The sequence below is a fragment of the Neophocaena asiaeorientalis genome, unplaced genomic scaffold, assembly GCF_003031525.2.
Source record: "Neophocaena asiaeorientalis asiaeorientalis breed wild unplaced genomic scaffold, Neophocaena_asiaeorientalis_V1.1 scaffold240, whole genome shotgun sequence".
NCBI classification, from domain to species: domain Eukaryota; kingdom Metazoa; phylum Chordata; class Mammalia; order Artiodactyla; family Phocoenidae; genus Neophocaena; species Neophocaena asiaeorientalis.
The window spans coordinates 762,053-785,543 of record NW_020185331.1 but is presented as its reverse complement, the minus strand read 5'-3'; the positions used below and the strand labels follow the sequence as shown (position 1 = coordinate 785,543).

Here is a 23,491-nt window from a genome sequence, read left to right as displayed (position 1 = left end):
TATGATGACTAAAATTCTGTGTTAAAATGCTTACCATTTGGAAGCAAATAATGATAAAGTGGATACTCTGAATACAAGAACAGTTACCTCTTAATGTTACTTAATAAATAAGTACTTTGTTAAAAAAAGGTTTTCACTCATTTCAGCTACAAAATCTAACAACATATGACTTGGGTATATGTTTTTACATTTGAATATAAGTGTCTGGTGAGAGGAGTTCACAGTCCTTGAGGAAAAAATAACAACTCCGCAACTCAGAAAGCAGATACCATTTTCCATTTTTTCCACTCCATTTTCCTTATGCAGTTTCCCTGATTCCTAAGAGTTCCTGAATTAATTCCAAAGTATCAGCAGAATCAGAGAAGAAAATTTTGGATTAGAAGAAATAAGTCCTTTTTAAAAATCAGGTCATAACTGAAGAGCTAAGTATCAACATGAAGATGGGATCACTAAAATAAATTCACTGATGAGATGCTAGATTATAATCCTACTACAACTGACCTGGCCACCAGTTTAAAATGGATAATGACAAGAAACACGTAGTTATAGCTTTATACAAAGAAATAATAATTAGGTTTCTAGAAAAATGTTCTATAGACACATGGCATAACTGAGTAAGGGGAACAAGTGAAGCCAAGGAAACAAGCCTGTAGTACCAGCAAGATTTCCGATTTTATAAACATCAGGCCAAAAGGCACAAAGTGTTAGCCAGGCAGCCAAAGAAATGAGACAAAAAAAATTAACTAAAAGATAATCTAGACCAACTACCAACAATAACATCATTAAAAAATACAAAATTCCATTAGAAATGACTGCAAATCACTTCAACCAGCCTATATTACATGAGTATCACGAGCTTGAAAAAGGAGCCTTCTAAAACATTTTGCTCATCATTTCTGATCTTTATCCCTGTAAAGTTGTTTTTATCAGTTGTCTATCAACTTTAACAACTTTATCAGCTGTTCCTAACGACTTTACAACAGAAATCACTTTGTAATACAAAACTTCTTTCACACCCCATTTCTAAAACCCACAATATAAATGTTGAGCAACATATATGCTGTTATTTGTCTGGTAAAAGGAAATACCAGCATTCTCCCAAGAATCTGAATTACTATAATAACCTTAATTGATTGACAGCGCTTTCACACTTATGCCTCAAGAGCAAACAAAAATGAGTAAAATCATTATTCTTTTTGGCAAGTAATCCCAGAATGAAGTTTTACTCTAAGGAAATTATGAAAAATTAAGTTCAGCAAGCAGGTATTACGAAAATGTCAATGTATCTTGTTTAGCTGAAAATATTTAAAGTGAATAATCCAATGAAGAAAGCTGAGGTACGGGGAGTATCAAATTAGTAGAGAGACAGGGTTACAAGGCAGTACCGAATCCAAATACTGAAGCACAATTTTGAAGCAGCAACTTCTAGTTATCTAAGGGATTTCATCTGGAAATAATTTATCACAAAAAATTACAAACTTTGATTACCAAGTGCATTTACAGTGCACGTTGAAATCTTACCCCTTTTGTGGATTTGTAAAAAAAGCATCATAATCTTAAGAAGTAGAAACCAAGCTTTTAAAACAGTTTTCACAAACAAAATTTATTAGAAGAATAGTGGTTTTGAAAAGTCTAGCATCCAGTGAGAACTACCATACACAACATTACAGCTGGGAATGTTTCTCCAAAATGTCATGGTCAAATAATACAATGGAGCCATTAAATCTTACACATGCACGAAAGAACTAGCGCGTCTGACATAGAATGCAAAAAAAAGGGGACCACATGAATTAAAATTTTAAGTACTCATCACATACATTAAGACACAGCTTATTTTTAGTCCAGTCAAAAATCAGAACTGCATTAAAAAATTAATGTAGTGCAATCAAACCAAAAAACTTAAATTGTGATCATAAGTGCTCTACTACATAAATGTTGATCATAGCAAGGAACAAAAAGTTCAAATCACACAGTACAAAAAAAATCTGTAAATAAATATAAACTACAGTACAAGAGAAATATTAAATTATACAATTCCGTCAAACTGTAAACAGTATATTGAAATGAGGTCCATAAGAGTAAAGGGGGTTCCTGTTTCGTTGCATGACACTTGAACTTCTAGAAATCTGAAAGATGCCATTTTCCGTATCTTCAAAGGCTATGGGTTTTATATATGGAGAATTCCTTTTAGATGTAAGATATCAAATACTAAGGCAGAGGAATAATCTATTTTGTTAACCACAGACAGTACTGCAGAAAACAAAAGGAGTTTTAAAGAATACAGACCTCTAACAGACAAGTCTTAACATTAGAGATGCAAAGGGCTAAAACACTGGAATTAGAACTTCACATCAGAAGAAACTTGTCATTGAGGACTTCTAGGCTACAAAATATACTGACAAAATTGTCTGCTGATATGTAGTCCTAGACCTCTGCTAATTTTTTTGACATTTACATACTCATGTTACAACACCAACTTTGGCAGAATCACTACTAATAAAATCAGAGCACTCCTGGCCCAACGGTTCCATCACAGTGGCCAGTGCACAGAATTCTCTAAAGACATTGCATAAACTAGAATGTAGAGGTCAGACACCCAAGGACCAGTGCTTGAATTTAGTAGTAGTATGGTGAAGAAGCAAGAGCCACATTGAGGAAGCACTGCATCTGTTATAGTTTACAGAAGCAGCAAGGAATGTCATTTAATTGTGCTGGCTATTAGTGGCATTTAAATATATATAGTTTAACTGTGTATGTGTATGTGTTGCATGTGCTGGCTATACATTTATGCACATTTTGTCTTTTTAAATACACTGTTAACAGGAACCCCCATATTATCTGCTCAGTAGTAATAACTGAATATATAGAATGCCACTATAAGAGTGTGAGGCACCGTGTGCTGGAGAGTTATATGCAGCTTTAAAATCTGTTTGGCTGAGTTATACCTGGATACCTGAACTGAGTTTTTAAGTTGACATTCATCAAGGATGTGCTACCAGCACGTCAAAATAAAAGCAAAACAGAAAAATACAAGTCACTGTTAGGTTTAAGAATAGCATCAAAGTACCTGAATTGAGTGAGAATAGTGTGTAAACTGTCCCTGAGGGTTTTTAAACAGTGTGTACAAGTTGGATTCCTAAGAACATTAGCTATATTTAACAGTGTGGACTGATAAAATACCAATGTTTGACAGTTTAAAGTGGAGGTTATAAAGAATTATACGCAAACACTCCGAATGTATAGTTTATACGTTTCTTCTCAAAGCAGCAACAAGCTGCTGTAAAGTATACATCCCATCAGAACAAGCAACATGTGGGAGTCAGATAAAGGTTTCTATCTTAGTCTGGTTTTCTGACAGCACAGCATATCAATATCCAATGACTATATCTTTCCTAGATCAGAATGTAACTATAATTTTGACTAGCAATATAGGATTAGACTTTTAATCAAACACTTTGCTATTACATACTAAAATTCCTTAAACTTACTAATGCTGGTATACTAACCTAGTTAATTATCCCCCCCTTCATTTTAGAAATATACCCTTCCACAACTTAAAAACATTAAGATCCATTTTCAGTCCTCTGATGTAAAAAGCATGTCAGTGAATTAATATTAAAAATTTACACAGTAAAAAGGCCTGAATTTCAGCCAATGATTTTAAATACTGCTCATTCCCTGAAGACTTAAAGGGAGAGAGAATCCCTACCCATTTTCCTAGTGATTTATTTTTCTAAAACCGTCTGACACAATTTTTCATTTTGGGGAACCTCCCCCTCACCTCCTCTCAAATTCCAAATTCTTAGCCTGAAATGTTTAATGAAATGGGGAAAATGAGGCAATCACTTGGAATTGCTTGAAAGGTACAAAATGTTATTGTCTTTTTAAAAAATAAGACAAGAATTATTCATATAAATGTGATCTGACCCCATATTATGTAGTATGTTTTATATTTTTAAATAATCACCCTAAAACTTACAGTACCTAAGACTCTGAAGATAAATTAAGACTTTAGTGTTGTAACAGAAAAAGTGCTGAATTATCCCTTTTCTAGTACTTTAAACATTTCAGACAAGTGCTTTCCTAGTGACAGTAAAGTTTTACTATATACCCTTCCACCAAGCAGGAAACAAAGTCACCTGGATGAAACAAAAGACTTTTAGGAGTGTAGCACCGAGTATTTACCAAATAACAGATGTTGTTCAACTCATTCTGAGGGGCTAAAAATATTGTAGATTGAAATTCTATTTGGCTATTTTATGTTAAAAATCCCTGCCCTACTGTGTCAGTGTCCTGTGTTCAACCCTCCCACCCCCCTCCCCCAGTCCCCTTACACACTATCCACTGAGAATCTAATCTCTAAAGAGATTATTTTAAAATTTATGTTTTCAGGACATACCTGAGAAAGGGTGCAATTATGCAGAACAAGGAACCCAAGACTGCACTAATACTGGTTACAGGTTCATAAATTCTTTCCCAAGACAAATCTAAAAAGTCTAAGAGGTATGGATCTTCAAATATGTCTTACTGCTATAGATTTTTTTGGTATGTGTGTAGGGTCATTTCCAGTGTTGAAAAGATCATCTTGAGCCTGTTCAATGACAGTTCAAGATGGAGTAAAGAGTTTAATTCCATATTCAAACAATAAGGATTAAATATTATGATTATAATATTTGCTACATCCAATAAATTTATGATTAACTAAAAGTGCTTGCTTTTCGGCTTTTATTGATATAGCTATAAATGAACTGGAAACCTTAAAATTATCCTCCTAATAGTTTCAGAATTAACTCATATTTTATTGTCAAGCCAACATTAATTTGCCTTTATTCTCACTTTTCAAACACTCTAAAAGATTTTTCTGACTATCAAATGAAGGTGGCCCAACTTTACCATGTTATCTATCCTGCAACTCATTTTTAGTATTGTAGGGCAGAATCTTTAGCTTTTCCTGATCTACATACTTTCCCCATCCTACTTCCCAACTCCCTCCTCCAATCTCCTTCATAACACTTAGGGCACACAGCTACAGGGATAATGTCTGCTTCTTTAAAAGGCAACTGGGAGTTTATTTGGGAATAAGAGACAGAGAATATGCAAAGAATTTCCTCTATTTTCCCTTCAGTCACCATGTTCACAAATCCTACTTAAGTCTCAAGGACAGAATGTATCCAAAAAAAACCTAAGAAGACTTTGGAGGTCTGCATTCCTTGTACCACGATTATACTTTTTTCCTTTTCAGTAGAGCTTGAAAGCAATTAGATTAAAAAAAAAATCCCTATATAGCTTAATAAAGTTTCCAAATGGGCTGTCTGGTTAAAGCCATTACGTTTAATAACACTGGCTTGACCGTAGTATTAATGAAGACCTAATTATAATGGAAAGGTAACAAGGAAAACAATCTTTGATATCTTCATGAAGGTCAAAATTTAACCTGTAACTTTTAATGTCTCCTATAAAAGACTAAGTGGAACAATTCAGTCTATTGCCATATTCCATCACCAATGACAGCAACCTGAATATATACATATCAGAAAAGGATGGTTCACATGAAAACAACCTCTGGCATTTAGTTAAAGAAAGAATAATTTCAAAAGCAAAAATATGTAGCTTCAAAATTAAATCTACAGGGATAATAGCTGTTAAGAAAATGACACTGAGCTGTCATATCTGCTGTAACTACTCAAAATAATTTCAGGTTCTGACATTGGGCTGCCTCAATATTTGTTTTATAAAAATAACTGAATCCAAGCTTCACTATTGTGGGTCAATGAAATATAAGAGACTCACAAAGGCTTAGAACCCAGCCTCGCACCATGTGCTTACTTGGGGGCAGGGGGAGAACACATAGCTCACTAGCAGCTCCAAGGCTGCTACGTACTGCCTAATGACAGAAGGTAGTTATGATATGGGCCTTTGCAGGTAGTCATTCTTAGTTTAATTTAGAGTTCTCTCCAGAAAATTGGGAACTAAACTTCTCATTGTGCCTTACTGTTTTACTATCTGATCCCATATAGCTCATATTATATATAGCTCAGGTAAAATGTTGGGGAATGGAAATGCCAATTGGTTGAGGTAATGGTTTATATAAGATAACCAGAGTTCTAAAAGCACTTCAATATTGTAAAGTAAAAGTGTACCAAATAAAGCTAATACACACTTCACACTTGTTGAGCTTGCTCACCAGAACTGAACAGTAATTAACTTCACTTAAGGACCCCTATTATCACACAAAGCCTTACTCATATCCATGATCTGCTGCAGCAAAGGTTTATCAAGCAACATCTAAACTTCAGAATAACAACAAACTTAACATTAAAAAGTATTATACACAAATATAAATTATTTTTCCTGAAAGAGAGACCTTGTCCTTCATGGTATTTGGGGAACAGAATAAAGTGTATAGCTCATCACAAACACAGTTCAGTCACCTGTAAGCCTACTAAACAAAGTAATATAATACATTACTGTCAAGCTTGATGACTGTTTCAAAAGCTAATGATAAAAATACCAACTAGATATCCTTCCACGGAATTAGTGTTTTTGATTTTATAGTGCCATAGCTTATCTACTCTACGTTCTCTCATAAAAAAATGTAGGAGTTGATTTTAAATACATTATCTCCTAATATTATTTTGAGTCATATCATATAGTTGGAGTAATGTCATCATCCGCCTACTGAAAAATGAAAGGAGAAAAGGCTTTTGTGACAAAGATAGCTGTGAACTATACTTTCCCATACCATAAAAATGGTCAGCTGTTATTTGGGCCATGCAAAACTCTGATTAGCAGAAATTAAGCATGCGAATAGACCAATCTCTATTACACATTTATGAGGATGTTCCCAAACTAGAATATCTACACTGAAAGTGCCAATACAGAATAGTGGCAAATCAAGAGGGAAACCAAATATTACGGGATCACTGCGGCACCAAGACTGACATGACAGCCAGCCACATGATGAGCCACATCCAAGAAACACATGGTATAATGGAACTCTGAACACAAAATTTAACATTAAAAGTGCACCTGAATATTACAAACTAACTTTACAAAACCTACAATAAGGTAAAATATATATCTTTTGAAATATTCAGCAGCTTTCTGTATTTTTTTAATTTTTTTTTTTTTTTTTTTTTTTTTTTTTTTTTTTTTTTTTTTTTTTTTTTTTTTTTGGAGAGGCTCATGAAATTTAAAAGGGACCACTATCTAATTTCAACCATGCTTCACAAAACAATAATGGCTATTTTATATTGCAGTTACCAGTGTAATGCAATTAGTGCTTTAAAATAATCTACACTCAAAAAGAAAGAGAGAGACCGACCGACCTTTGGAGGAAATATTCAAAAGCTTCTTGGAAAAGAAAATTTACCTGAATATCAAGTCATGACTGATCTCAAGTGTAATGTTTAAAAGCTTCACAGACATGAATATTACAATCTTCAGGTCTCAGGACTTTTAATCTGAGAAAGTTTAGAGTTTGGTTTGTTTTTTAAATTCACTTTCTAACCAAAACAAATAATAGAAGTACTCAAATTTTCACTATTTACAACTCTCAGCCTACAATCTGAAATGACACAATACAAGTTCTCTTATTTAAACTGCAGCATTAAAGGGTAGGCACACCATTCTTCTGCTGCTCGATTGTCATCCACTGAAACACACATAGAAAATATTTATGTTAGTAAAATGATCACTCCATGTACACTACAATGACAAAATTTACATAACTCAACTCATACATCACTTTAGCGACTACCACATAGGATTAAAACCTCTCTGAACAGTAAAACTCTACAAAAGTTGAACTTTTAGGGCCAGATTTTTAAATGGGCCTTTAATGATGCCTTTCTGAGGGGATAAAAACAAGCACAAATTAATTGCTCAAAGGACCTTTTTGCAGCAATCTTGGGCTACCGAATACCCCCAAACATCATGCAAAAAGGTACCATGGCTGCAATTAACTGTGTGTGACAAATCGAGTGTGGAACAAAGGAGGTGTTCCTTCATAAGCTTAGTCCTTTGCTTTCAGCAAAATTTCTACAACTTCCTTCAACTGCAGATGAAAACCATACATTTCATTAAGTATTTTTTATTGCAACTTCCAGCTAGGCTAGAAAATACTGCAGAGTCATACACTGCTCTGAACCCAAACTGCTTTTTCTGTTGAGAAGACTAGAAAGCTAAGAGGAAACAGGCTCAGTCATCCACTGATTAAACTGCTACACAAAATAACCAAACCAAAAGAGGAACCCAAGCCCAGGCTATGTCAAGAATGTGTGTATTTTAATAACAGCAATGGTGTGCCTAACCTTTGAACACACAGGTTGCTGAGGGAAAACTATCCTTAACCTAATTAACTGCTCCAAAGTTTCCAGGCAAGACTTTATGCCTTGGGAATATCTGGACCTACTTCTCAAACTGTTAGTATCCATCAGAAATCATCAACCTCAATTTAACGCTCCAAGTTTTGATTTTACTTTACACAAAAACTCCAGTGATTTTTTTGTTTGTTTTTGGTTAAGCATTTAGAAGGGGCTGACCACCTTTCTCAGCAGATTAGAATATAGGGTGTATGTGGGGTGGATTTTGTTTTGCACAAAGAGTAATTTTAATTTGGTCACAATGCAAAATTAAATTTCATGGGCTTTATTTACCTGTTATTCTTGCAAAAAAGTTGTAGAAAATAAATGTTCCAAACCGTATCACTGTAATTTTAAAAGCCCATCTCAAAAAAAACCTTAGGTGTTCTTTAAGGAGTGCTTATACAAAACACAATCTGAAAGGTCCTGAACTGTGTGCTAAACAACCATAAAAGTCAGCTAAATATCAGGAAAAGTTAAGAAGGGGATAGTATGTAGGATGCCAAAAAAAAGAAAAAAAGAGTTCAAAGCAACAAATGAAACTAAAAAAAAACCCCTGTCCCTTGTACTAGTATCTATGAATTAGTTAAAAAGGAATTGCTAAGCAGCTCGACTTCTGATTGAATTATTGTTAGAACTGAAATGCAACCTAAATCATTTTAGGTTACCTTGGGGTTGTGTTCTTTCTCTCACCACAAACATGGATTCTTCACTTATGTGGATATTTGAGCAGATTACTGAGGCTGTAAAATCTAGATACCACTTTTGCAATATTATAATTACTCACACACATTTCCCCCCATTCCTCCCATCCCCCAATAAACAGATCTTAAATATTTTAAAATAGTTGCTGCAACTGACATTTAGTTGTTAGTTAGCACATGATCAAATCTGTAAAAGGATTTAAGAATACAAAGAAACTTAATTTGCTAAAATGAGGCATCCTCTATTGTTTTATGTAATGTACCCTGACTGCTCCTGAGTAAGAACGGAGCTCGTCCTCCATGAGATAAGGCTATATCCTCACTTGTTGGTGAGACCAAATTCTACCCTTAGAAAATCCCAAATGAAATCACAGCAAAGGTAGTGTTACAACGTAATTGAAGCATTTTTGAAGGTAGTGTGTGCACATTTTCCACCTCCTTCCCCCCTCTGGGTGAGCACTAAACAGATTGCTAATTTGTTAAGTAAACTTAATAGTGAGAAGGAAATCATAAAATATTAGTTGACCCAAATAATTATTTATCATTGAATAGCCAAATTTCTTAAATTCAAAAGTTCATTGTTCTTAGTTTCTTTAGTTTAACCCTTAAATTAGTTGAATCTCAGAAGAAAAAAAATGTGAATAATTTTATAAGATGGCTTTCCAATTTGCAATGATAAAGCTCCCAATATGACAGAGGTGGTCTCTAAAAGGGGGCTTTTTTCTTTTCTTTTAAATAAAGGCAAATATAACTTAAGAAAAAAAAAAGAAAAGCATGCAGGCTCTACAGGCAAGGAGTCCACTTCCATGTATCTGTTCTCTGTGAGGTAACTCAATTCTCTTTTGTAGAGAAACATGCAAAAGGCCAAACAATATCCCGAGCCATACTGCACACGAAAATTTTAAAATATGCAACATTCAGAATGCACCTTTCACCCCTGTACACACAAGTCAATGCAAAATCTGCAAAGAAACAAGTGTCACAGTAAATGAAGTTAGGTGCAAGCAATGACAGCTGAACAATGCAGTAGTGCTCACCCAGTTTGTACAGTAATTGGCACTCTACAGTATTCCTACTCATTTTTTGATTCATTTGCACTTTGTGCTGCCTCTCCCTGGGGATCTAATTCAATCTTTACAGAAACATCTGGCCCCTCCGACCTCATTAACTTCATCTTTTTCTTTGGAGGGTTTTTCAAAGTGCCCAGCCTCTCCTTTACTTTGTACTCCAGTGTACTGTGGGGAATCCCATAAATACTCTGAGCTTTGGAAACACTCATTTTTCCACTCATAACCACTGAGATTGCTTCCTCCAGTATCTCACTGTTGTACTGTCTGTAACGCCCTCTTTTCTTCCGAGGCTGCTTGGAGCCAGGATCTCCTTCTTGATCCGATGTGGGATATGGCTGTCCAGAGGTAGACTGCTCAGCATCTGAGCCCCAAGAATCGGGTCCAGCATCTAACATGCTTTTTCTATTTTGTTTTGGAAGAATAGCCCTTAATTTTTTACTAAGCGCGCTCTCCGTTTGTGAACCCATTACCAAAGAGCTATAGCTGTACTGATCACCAGTGCGATTTTCCCAAGAAAGATCCATTCCTCGAACTTGTGGTATCTTTAAATCTACAGGAGATGAATGGCTCACATCCTTTTTCCCATCTTGTTTTGCTTGAAGTGCCATTTTTGGAAAGGCAGAGTTTTCTGCAAGAAAAGGAAGGTCACTGATGTTGTTGAGTGCGCCATTTCCCCTGAACTTCATACGGCTGAGGTTGAACTCATAATGTGGTTTTGCCCAAGAGGCTTCCCTGGATAATATTAAGTGCTGTCCATGATTCTGTAATCCAGATGGTCCAAGGCTGGCAGCTGTGGACAATTGGTTTCTGCTCAGTAGTTCTTCACTAATCTGCAGGGATCGAGCCAGTGGAACTTTGAGTGATGTGGAGTGTCCAAAACCTTCCCTGGTTCCATCCTGTAAGCTTCTTGGAGGTACCCCATCACCACTCCGAAGTCCGTCTGGGCGGTACTGGCTGGGTCTCCCAGGTCGCCTAATTGGATGGAAGGAAACTGATGTGAGCAGGACTTGCACAGGTAGGGAGGGATGGGTGAGGGGACCACTCCTTTATTAGAAGGCCTTGCTTGGGTAACATCACTTTGTGTTATTTATTTATTTTCTCTAAAATTTAAAAAAAATGGTCTCGGCAGTTAGTTTTAAACTTGTTCACAAAAACAAAAACAAAAACAAAAAACAAAAAAACAAAAAGAAAAAAAACCAAGAGCTTTTGGGCAAAGAAAAATTAAACCTGTCAGCTGGTCTCTGGTTGGGTTCACAAATATTCGGAGAAAAAGTTTCGCGCAACTGTCTGAAAATAGCACCTTAATTATTAATTACAAAGTAATCATCAAGTCTCCGTAGATCTACAAAGAATTGTGTTACCAACGTGACGTTACCACTAAACAAGTACAGTAATAAAAGAGTAAGCCAAATAATTTATTTTAATGCAACATAATTCAACATTCATGACAACCAGCTATAAAACTGGAACAATTTACATTGGTGGAACCCACAGATAATTGCTCATTTATCCCACAAACAAGTTGATGTTCTTATCAAAAAATCAAACAATTCCAAATGACATTTCTTATTTTGCTTGGGAAAAAAAACCATGGCTACCAGCCCCATGGGGGGAAACCCCAAATCAAAACAAAACAAAATACCCATCGAATTATAACTTACCACACTTCTTCATTTTAAAACACCATTAGTTGCAGATACATGAGTACCACTGATTTTCCATTTGAAATAATTCAAGCTTTAAAGAAACTACCCTTTATTTCCCCCAAAACTTTGTTCCTTAAAGTCTACTCAAAGTAATTATTGTCAGAGGTATATAAACAATTTTTTAGCATTTTTCTTTAGTTAAAAAAACCCCTTCTTCTTAAAATAACAAACATTAATTTTAAAATTTTAAGTGGACAGCTTTCAAATAATGTTTAAAAAAATCAACTACTTACACAAAGTTAATTCATAAGGCTTTCGTTTTTACAATAGAGAAAGATTATCAATGATAAAACTGGCAACGGGTAAAGTATGCCTAAGGGGAATAATTACATTAACTAGGCACAAAAGTGGAACTTTGCAGAAATAATGGTAAACCAGCTATATTCTCCAAAAGTCTACAGGGACTCTGACGTTACCAGTAAATAACATATAACAATTCAGCTAAAAGATGGGCAGTACTGCCGGTGCTTTTGTCTTCCAGAAAACACTACCACAATCAAAACATTTACTTTCCATTCAGAGGGACAAACACAGCAATTTCAACAATATAATACATAGACCTGGTGGCCAAGTTTAAAGTGAATCTTAAGCAAGGGATGCATTTATGCAAACAGCACTTAGGCTTCTCTTACATGTGTCCTTAATTACATAACTCAAGTTTTTTGACATATAAATGGAACCAAATGATTTGGGACCATGATGACTTAGATCTATATTTAGTATGAACTACAGTGAAAAAAAGGGCTTAAGAAAAAAATGGTTAGTAAACTATGCAAAATGGATTAAATTAATGTTATTTTTAGACTGAATAAAGGAGAGAAAAAGGAAGATGATGAAATTTTAGAGAAAATAAAGGGAGCATTTCGGAAGTCAGTAAAGGAATCCTTCAATTTGAAGGTAATTAAGAATAAGTTGAAAAAGGTTAGTCCATTTAGCAAGTCTGCTTACTCCTTTGGTATCTAAACATCTTCCCCATGTTGATATTCTAAAAGTTAAATAAACCTAAATATTAACTAACTTACCAAAGTTATGTTTCATATTTAGATGAAGCTTATTTTTGGTCACAACACAGTTTTATGGAAATGCCTTCCCAATATGGCATCTAAGCATCTTCATTAATACCTGACCATTTAAAATAGCTACTATGTACACACAGAGGGAAAATTAGACAATTCTTACATCATAAAACTAGGTGGTCAGAAAATTCACTTTAGTCTGCTAATCGCTATCAAAACTGAGCATGTAATAATGTCTTGGCAGCCTAAGATGGTTATCTATCAACATCCAAAACCGGTCTTATCTAATTAAAAACAAAAAATACACACAATTATTTTCTGAACTGCCACACAGAATTAAAACTGCAGTTCAAATCAACAAACCAAATCAAACCAAACCAAACCAAACCAAACCAAACCAGAAAAAAACGAACAGCCCCCATACTCCAATCATTAGAGATACCAAGTTAAATATTGGAGCCCAATTTTCATTCACCGACCTCAGCACACAGAATACTGCCTTCACATGCGAACTCTGGAATTATTTAGGTTGGGTTTCACACTCCCAAACACTCAACAACAAAAAGTCCAAAGACATTCTTGCCATATTCCTGATTATTTACTGTTTGTACTAAACTGGCAAAACTGATCTATATTTGCCAATTCTAGATTTCAGATTGTGCTTTTACTTGATTGATAGACTAAAAGTAATTTTACTAAAGGCTCACCTATAACAGTGTTATTCTAAAGGATCAAGTTTTAAAACATACAGGGGAGATTGGCATCAATCTTTGATAAACTGTCCCCTATAAAACTGTGGAAGGCCACAAATATTTTCCCTTACCCGTTCCCTTGAGTACTGGAGCAACCTGGAGAATGGCTCAGGGAAGTGCTGCCTGCACATGGACTTTTCTTAGTGGATAGATCAAGTACACCGTCTGTAGAGATACAAAGAAACACCTGAGGATATTAAAAACTGGGAGCAAATATGAACTGAATAGGCTAAAAATGTCAAAGCAGTAGGCTTAGTCAACTAAACAGATAAAACTAGCCATATATTTTGAGTTACAAAACCAATTTATTAATAGAATCAGGATATTTTTCCTCCCGAAGTGACATAAATTTAGCTAAGTTTGTTGTATCTCATATATCCAAGGGTTAAATATTTCATTAATAGGGCAAAAGAAAAGGTAAAGCATTAACACTAAATATGTTAAGATATAGTGAGATATTAGAAATAGCAGTTTACACAGTATGAGGTTCTGCAATCGAACTATGAGATGTCATTTTCTAGATTTACCTTGATCAAAGTATATGAGTTTAATGCCACAATGTCATATGAATTATAAAACCAAATTTCTCAAGAGCTAAGTCTACCTGAAACACCAGGAGTATATAAAAGTTAGATTTGGAAAAATTTATATACAAAAGTCATTTTAAAAACAGGTTTATATGGTTATAGTAAACATATATAACGGTACAAAATAATATGTAAGATGAACCAGTTGTTAACTGTTTATAATTTGCATGTATCCTAATCACTCTTCGGACACATCTGCAAAACTTGTGTATTTGGAGTCAATCTTTTGGGAAAAATCAGCAGAGATTCAAAATTTACTTGCTGATATTTAATAAAGGCAAGGTTTTTCAATGAATAAGCTATTATAAATTGATGAGCAAAGTTTAAGGAAAGAAAGAAGAATGAAACAGTCTTGATACTGACGGGAGCCTCGGGGGATAACCATTTTTTTCTTTTACTGATGCTAGACCAAATCACAAATTCATGTTATTAGAACATAAAATTAGAAGACTTTATTCTCCCCCAAAGACGTTTTTCCCCTCATAGACATGTCTAGAAAAGAAAACTCAGTCTGAATAACTTTTTTTGTTTTGTTTTGTTTTTTGTTTTTGTTTTTTTTTAAACATCTTTATTGGGGTATAATTGCTTTACAATGGTGTGTTAGTTTCTGCTTTATAACAAAGCGAATCAGTTATACATATACATATGTTCCCATATGTCTTCCCTCTTGCGTCTCCCTCCCTCCCACTCTCCCTATCCCACCCCTCCAGGCTGTCACAAAGCACCGAGCTAATATCCCTGTGCCTTGCGGCTGCTTCCCCCTAGCTATCTACCTTACTACGTTTGTTATTGTGTATATGTCCATGACTCTCTCTCGCCCTGTCAAAGCTCACCCTTCCCCCTCCCCATATCCTCAAGTCCGTTCTCTAGTAGGTCTGCGTCTTTATTCCTGTCTTACCCCTAGGTTCTTCATGACATTTTTTTCCCCTTAAATTCCATATATATGTGTTAGTGAATAACTTTTAAAGCTGCCATTCTGTCCAAAATTAACAGAGAAGAAAGATAATACTCAATGCCTCTGATTTTCAGCTGGCCAGCAGAGATGCCTGCTATCTAGGTATGTTAAAAATCACCCCAATATAGAACCCACTTGGGACTTGTATCTGAGGACACTGTAACTCCCTATTTCAGGCAGTTAGAAATAAATATGCAACTGAGTTTATAAACCAAGAAAAGCCCACAACTCATACACAGTAAGTGTTGTCCTTTAGAGTCACTAATATTTCTAAAAACGTAATCTTATAGAACCAAGTATCCCATTAGCCATCTAACCCAATTAGATACCTAACAAGCAAATGCACTGCTTAAAATATTCCCAAAGACAGTACTATTTTCAGTCTGTCTAATCATATTATAGGCAACATATTTTAAATCTACCACTGGAAATATTGTGATTTAAGTTGAAAACACATTAAAATTCATTAGGAGATATACTTTTAAAACTTTTGTTTCATTTAAGGTTTATATACTATAATCCTATCATCTAGTCCAAATTTCTCTTGGTAAGAGCATGCCATCAACACAACATACCTCTCAAGCATAACACTAACCTTAAGAACTTAGACCACTTTGTATTTTTGTACTGTTAATCTCCATTATTAATACTTTAGATACAACCTCTATGCTGTCATTCTATTGTAAACCTGAAGCTTGTAATGCAATATTTAGAGCAAACAGATTTTTAATGAAAGTTACCAATCTGTGGTAAAGAAAACAATCCTCAATAAAATAGAAAAGAACAACTTTACAAACACGGTAACCAAAGGTACAACTAGGAGGTCTAGGAGGTCTCCTGCTAGGAAATCTCTCAGAACTTAAGAGATCTTGATTGCTGCTCACTACACACAAAGAGAAAGAAGGCAAAGGAAAGCTATTTAGAAAAATATCCTTTGATAAGCAACTAAAGCCAGTCCATTAAGTGTCATTCCTTCATAAACAACTTAAAATAAGCAAAATAAAGTTCTTTCAAAGAGGTTCTTCGAAGAATTAAACTTATTTACTTTGCAAAATAAACATGTGTTTCTCGCCAATAAATCCACACTTTTATGAGATTTCTATGGCAATAAAATCTCAGTACTAGATATCACCAATTTACAATTTGTAGTGGTTCAAACAGTGGCAGAGTTGAAATGCTCACTTCATCTTTGTGAAATTAAAGGTAAAATGAGATCACAAATCAACACGGATATTTAATTTACTTAAGAGAGTAACTTTTCAAAGACTCAAGAAATATCTGCTATGCAAAATTGACACCCTCTTAACCTCTTCACTTAATTAGGATCCTCACCAACAGATTACCTTTTGAAAATACTCTAATTAGTTTATAATACAGTATATGTATGTATGTGTGTGTATTTATAAAATACTGAATACAGATAACAACCTGGAGTGTGTCTACTGTTTTCTCAATATTTCTAACCTCATGAGTTTCTTTTTTTTAAATGCAAATAACACATATTTTTGCCTCATGATCTCATCTGCAGAATATAACTTCTATCTGACAAGATACATTTATTTCTCAGATAGGTGCTAATCCTAAACATTGATGGAAAGGGGGAAAAGTTAATTTTTCAAAGGGGTTTTAAAAACAATGGATATGACAATGCTTGGGAAAGTGTGAACTACTTCTACAAATATCAAGTAACAGCTGTAACCACCTAACTTTCTGGGTGGTACATCAATCATGACTACAAACTACTGATGGGTAAAGTAGCCAATTTATACTTCTTCTCTATCATTGCAGAGTCAGGAATAATTTAAAAGTCACATTAGTTTATCCTATTATTGCTTCTGGTGCCCTACTTGCCAATACTTTTTTTTCTCCCCAAATTAAAAGTACTCTAATTGGACAGAGGAGATCTTGACATCAAACCATACCTTGTTCGCTAGGTTCTGACTGAGACTTTCTGACAGTAAGGTCCAGAGGTGAGTCTTGGTCAGCCATGAGAAGTTTGCTGAGCACAGGGTTCTGAGTAGTTGCAGCCGTGGGAGAGGTGGTGACTGGAGATGCTTTCAGCAGGCTTTGGTTCTTTGTGCTATTGGGCTGGCTGGGGTCCTGAGTAGAGCTATTTTTTGAGGTATATTCAGCAGCAAATTGTTGGATCATTCGCTGCATGATCTCACGGGCCACTAGGGGAATATTGGGGTCGGAGACCCAGGGACTGTCTGTAAACAAAGATTTATTTACTTTTAAAGTGGGACAATGTACTAAAAAGAGACAGCTTTCAAGCAAACAAAATTTCATTTTTTTTTTTCTTAAAATGCAATATCCTAAAAATAGTATTCCCTCTTAGAGTTATATTTTTAATCTCCAGGCTTATAAAAGTTGCAGATTTTTAAAAATAAAATTTTAATAAAATTATTTCTAAACACCACCCCCACCCCCGATTATGAAGTCAAATAAAGGGATAACCAATAGTATATCTTATGGGCAAGAATCACTTACCTGATACAGAAATCCCAAAACCCTTTTTAAATGAAATAATTACTCCCCTGTTTACCACCTATAGATTACATCTGGTGTCCCCTAGATCTTTCCTCAACCATAGCTTCCTATATAATTGAGGAATGGAATGCTCAGTTCATGAGGCTTAATTTACTTTCTGCTAAAAGACTGAAGGCATATCAAGATTATAAAGGAGATAATATTAAGATTCATGATCGGCTAGGGCAATAGTTGTCACACTTTAATATTCATCAAAATCACTTTGAGGGCCTGTAAAAACAGATTGCTGGGTCCTATCTCCAGAGTTACTGATTCAGCAGTTCTAGAGTGAGCTCAGGAACTGGCATTTCTAACAAGTTTCTAGATACTGCTGGTCAGGGGACCACACTTTTAGATCCTCTGCACTGAGTTTAAATGCCAAATCTCAAAAGCCTAAGACCATGTATTTTTCATAAGTTCTTTACACTCTACCAACCATTGAACACAACAGATAGGGAAGCAATAAAATAAACATCTAAATTATCAATTTCTAATCAATGTTAATTTAAAAATAAAGACCATATGAATTCATTAACTCATAAAACTTTCAGCACTGGAAGGGTCCTTGAAAGTAAAATAAGATGGAAAATGTTTTGTGTAAATACATTACCATCACATCTCTCTCATTAACACACTATCAGGGAGACTAAACGCTTTTTGAGAAAAGCAGAGATTATGTTTGTTTACTCCTGTATACTCAGCACCTAATCTTGGTGTAAAGTATACATTCATATTAGTTGAGTAATAAATGGATCAATCAAAGCAATCAACAAATAGTTCTTTAAAAAAACAATAAATGAGACAAATGTGATCTAAAGAGTAAGTGGCCTCTTCAAATTTGTACAGATGGCTAGTGGCAGACCCTTGATTAAAATGTTCCACCCGTGACCTTTATACTTCCTTCCCACACTTCCTAGGCTTTAGAAGATGGGTCTCAGAAAACCTGAGTTTCCTTGCTCTTTTAAAGATTAACCATAGAAAGTCAATTACTTTACCTATAATATTTTGGAGCTGTAAGGAACTTTGATTTAGTCAGCAAAACTGACTAATAGCTATTAATATCTAAAATCACCACAAAAAACAAACACATTAAAATCACACAGGACTCCCAAGAACAATTTTTTTTTCTGAAGGACAATATTCAGGATCAGAAGATAGTCATAAAATTTATTTAATTCTCTGGAGTTTAACGAGGTTTGCTCTACCAATAATAACATTTCTGTTCTATTAAGAAGGATTTTTAACCTTAAGTTTCCTCTCTATAAATAGAGACTATGAGCATGCTAGATGGTTTAAGGATAAAGGTATTCAACTAGGTAAGGTTCAGAAGTTACTACAATCACTGACAATGGTTCCTTAAATGTTTTAATAAACACTTTTAGCCATACAGTGCTTTTTTCAATCTCTCTACCCACCGGGTTTTCTTATCAATATTTCTTTCTATTTAAGATCCATTTTTTTCTTGCACAGCATACAATCCTCTGAATGACTGTATATAATTTAATGTTTTAACGTTATTGTATCTTTGTATCCTCTGAAAAGTTGGGTAATATATAATAAAGAAAGCTTCCAAGTAGGAAGCAAAATGAAGTAATTTATGAGATGTCTGTGTTTAACTAGATTAATAAATATTACAGAGACTTGTAAAGAGTCAAAGATTTTAGGATAAAGACCATAAATTGCTACCTTTGAGCTTTAAGTGCCTGCAGCATATTTTGCCTCTTTATTGAATAACTAATATAATCAAGAAACAATTCATGTTTATGAATTGATGACATCTCTGCCATCTGAATTTCTATGTCTTTTGAAAGTTTCTTGAACACATTTCATTCTTTCATTTACTTAAAACACAATGTCTATAAACCTAGCCATGCTTAGGGGAACGTGCACAATTGAGTCAAATAAAAACAACAAATCAGGTCAAAGTTAAAACTACAGAAAAACATGTGAATGCTACATCATAGCCACCTGTTATGTTTTTAAAATGTAAACCTAAGTTTTAGGAAAGTGTCAAATTTTCTGAGACAACTGACAAAGCAAGCTGAAAAGAAATGATTATGACAGCTGTAGAAGGTTTATTGTTCTTAAACTGGAATTTATTATAGAGTCCATACCACAAAAGCCTACTTTTATTTGCATCTAATGTTTCTACCTAGCTATATATTACCTGTTCATACTCCATTCTTTAAAACATACAATTTGCAATACTTGGAAACAAAGGACTAAATCCAAATACCTGAATTATTTATTAAAAACAAAATATTCTCCTCAGATTAAACTGCCTGTTATCTCTGAATACTTAACATTTTTGGTATTAATTTGAAGACTACTAATGCCCATCTTTGAGACATTTCCAAGAGGATTAATAAAATATCTAAAAATAACAATATTAATACATAAAGGGGAAACTTCCAACTGCAAAGCAATAGTTCTTTTTCTGGGCATCATATGCCAGTAGACAGACAAATATACAAACTTAACTTTACATACAATTTCAGAGGATTCTCATCTCTCAAGACTGATTCCAAGGTAAGAATTCCTCTCCAAAAGGGTATGTGCCCCAAATTAAATTTCTAAATAAGAAAATTTACAAGAATTTTAACCTAAGTTATACCTACATGACAAAGGGATGGGACTAGTAGAGAAGCAGGTTAGAATTCTCTTCATCTATCTGCTTGTGATTAACCTCATTAACTCCCTCTAAGCAAAGAGTGGATGACAACTGCTTCCTCCATGTAAATTAGGAAGAGGAGTTCCTCTTTTCAGATAATGCATTTTCCTGCAGCATTAGACCCATGACTCAGTAAACATCCTAAAGGAGAGGAGTAGCAGAGAAGCTGGAAAAATATTTTATTTAGTGAATAAACTGAAAGAACTGATCTATCAGTCGTTTATACGTTAAATGTGAGTTACTTTAATAAAATAATCAAAAGTTCATAAAACTAACATTTTGAACATAACTTTGGAATCAGGGTACTTTATGGAAATGGTATTGTGAGCATGGAAGCCTTGGCTGGGAGCTTTAGGTGAGAGCGTACTGGAGGATATTAAAAGAGAAGTGAGAAGTATTAAAAGATTTAATTTTACCTGGGGATCTGATGGAAGAAGAAAAAAAAGTGCCTCTGGAAACAAAAATCTTATGTATTCCTTAATTTCATGTCACTTCACCTCATACTCCCTTTTGAAAATATTGATCACATTAACCAAAAGCTCAGCTGGTCTTCAAGTGTAACCAACTGATTAGAATCTGCATTATCAGACTTTTAACTAGTGTACAGGCAAAAATCACCCCTCAAACTTCGGAAAGAAGAAGGGAATTTCCAAAGGAATGAGAGGTGTAAACTAGAACATGTGAAGAAATATTAAAGAAAGTGGAATCACTGAGTCTGCTGAAGATGAAATAAGGATATTCAGCATTATCAGAAGTTTGTAAAAAACTTCTTTAGAGCCTATCATAGTAACCTCCATCTTGGAACTAGAGGGATGGCATAACTAAGGAATACAAATTCATTTAGAAAGAATTTCTCTAATTTTAATAATTTAAACTTTTTTAGTAAAGCAAGGCTGTATTCAAGGAGAAAAAAAGTTTGCAAATCTAATTTTCAGATTAAGTTTTGTATTTTTTTTTCTCCAAATGAAATTTCAGTGAGGAATTACTAAAATTTTACAGTTTGCTTTATGATTATCAGTGGCTAAAACAGTGACTTTTTTTTTTTTTTTTTGGGCTGCTCTGTGTGGCTTGCAGGATCTCAGTTCCCTGATCAGGGAATGAACCTGGGCCACGGCAGTGGAAGCCTGGATTCCTAACCACTAGGCCACCAGGGAACTCCCAACAGTGACTATTTACGTAAGAAAATTTGTCTAACAAAATAAAGAACTACTGAGACCATACAATTTTCACAGTTTCATAACAATTTTAAGAATTATTTAACTAAATCTTACATGGCACCATCACTGTAGAGCAAAAAGGAGGGAGAGGGGTTGCCTCACCTTATTCCAAATTTAACTTGACCAAAGGAATATAGAGAATTAGAAAATATACTATCAATAAAGAAAAATGTTTTTAAAGGTAATGCTTTTTTAAAATGACATTGAAATTAAGGAGACTAAGATAAGACAAGCAGATGCTAAATGTCATTCTTCACTGGAACCAACCTTTTCTACAAAAGACTGCATTGAGGAACTCTTCTGCTTGTCTCTCGAATCGAATGATTTTTGCTTGCTCTCGTTTAAGCAGAGCTTCTTGCCCAGCTCCCGAAGCTGGTTCATCCAGACCGACTAAGTGTCCCTGCAAAAATATTTGGTGAAATATTTGCACAAAAATCTTTCCCCATTCAATATCAAAAGCACAGATCCAAAATCAAAGACAAATGTTAGTAACAGATAAGACAAATCATTTTAATACAATTAAAATATTTTAAAACTTCAGGATAATATTTATCTCCACAAAAGTACAAAAGCAAAATGAATAGAAAAATATGCCTTGGGTGTTTTTATCCATGTTTTTTGATTATGAGTTTTGTTTAAATTTATAGGTTAATTCTAATTGAACTATAATTACTAAAGGGAAAATTTCTTTGAGCATTCAAATACATCGGTTCTTATTACACTACAGCAACAGTTTATAGACAACCCAACTCAGATAAAAAGATATCTTAAACACCAAATCTCATTTGAGAATCATGTTTGCCCTCCTAGTATATTTTCTCTAGACACAAAACAAACATTTTTAAAGGGCCATTAAAAGGGAAAACTCAAAAATAATGCACCTGAATTCCTAATTCTGTCCCTAGAGTACTATTTTATAAATGATAACTTTCGAATCTTTAGTGGGTTGTGAAATTAATAGGTCAAAACTAGCACTAGAAGAAAAAAACTGAAAAACAATGCACTGCATTATAAGAGTTAAATAGTTCAGTATCTTAAGGGTAAAAATTTTATATATATATGTTTGTAATATAAAAATTATATATATATATGTTTGCAAAAAAAAATATATATATATATATGTTTGCAATATAAAAATGTGTGTCCTAATCACAAAGTTTCAAAATGCTGCACTAGACGACTCCCAGAATATGCTCTCAGACTGCAGGAGCACTGGACTAGGCTGACAAAGCTTTACACTTACTTCCACCCTTGTAGCTAATAAACAAACAGGAAACTATGATGGTAGAATATAAGAGTATGAAGAAAAAGCACATCTTTTAAGAGTTCAAGTGCATATAATTTTCTTCATCGCAATGTATCAACACATGCATTTACTTATACCATGAAAAACTTAAAAGTGCTCTAAATAAGAAAATGGGACATACCTTGGCACAATGAAAAGGAAGTAAACAAGATACCGAAGGCATGTTACAATCCACAAATGATTTCCTCAAAAATTTTAAATACACCCAATGATATCTGCAATTGGTTTTCTATGATTTCCTCATCACCGGACTGTGTCAACAGTGCAACCAAAATATGCATTTTGCAAAGACACATTCAGCATCAATTATATATTGTAAATAGTTCACTATGAAGAACTCTCGCACACTCAAATTAAAACAGTGATCCCTTAACATTTCCATGTAAGACATATTAAGTTTGCCACATAATTAGTTTAAAATTTTTTAAACAAAATATTTTAAATGTTATGAATCATTACACAAACCTCTATTATAGTTGTATTTGCCAACATTCTCTTCTATGGATTAAAGAAATTATTAAGAAAGTAACTTTTAAAAATGAATCACAAAAAATAATCTAAGTTTGATACAGATTTAACATTTAAAATGTATCAGAAACAGGTATTACAGAGAGT

At 34.2% G+C, this 23,491-nt stretch overlaps 1 protein-coding gene across 4 annotated transcripts in view; it reads right to left on the bottom strand.

The window, feature by feature from the left end:
• Nucleotides 1-23,491, bottom strand: part of LCOR (ligand dependent nuclear receptor corepressor) — a 131,613-nt gene that overhangs the window by 28,288 nt on the left and 79,834 nt on the right. For 3 of the 4 annotated variants that reach the window (XM_024734947.1, XM_024734949.1, XM_024734948.1), the window contains 4 exons: nucleotides 21,838-21,970; nucleotides 17,076-17,363; nucleotides 13,683-13,776; nucleotides 7,168-11,109 (listed from right to left, as the gene is read on the bottom strand). In XM_024734947.1, coding sequence (XP_024590715.1) covers nucleotides 10,140-11,109; nucleotides 13,683-13,776; nucleotides 17,076-17,363; nucleotides 21,838-21,970 — 1,485 coding nt within the window. In that variant the 3' untranslated portion in view covers nucleotides 7,168-10,139. Of the gene's footprint in view, nucleotides 1-7,167; nucleotides 11,110-13,682; nucleotides 13,777-17,075; nucleotides 17,364-21,837; nucleotides 21,971-23,491 lie in introns of those variants that run through there. The other variant, XM_024734950.1, reaches the window with a different exon arrangement.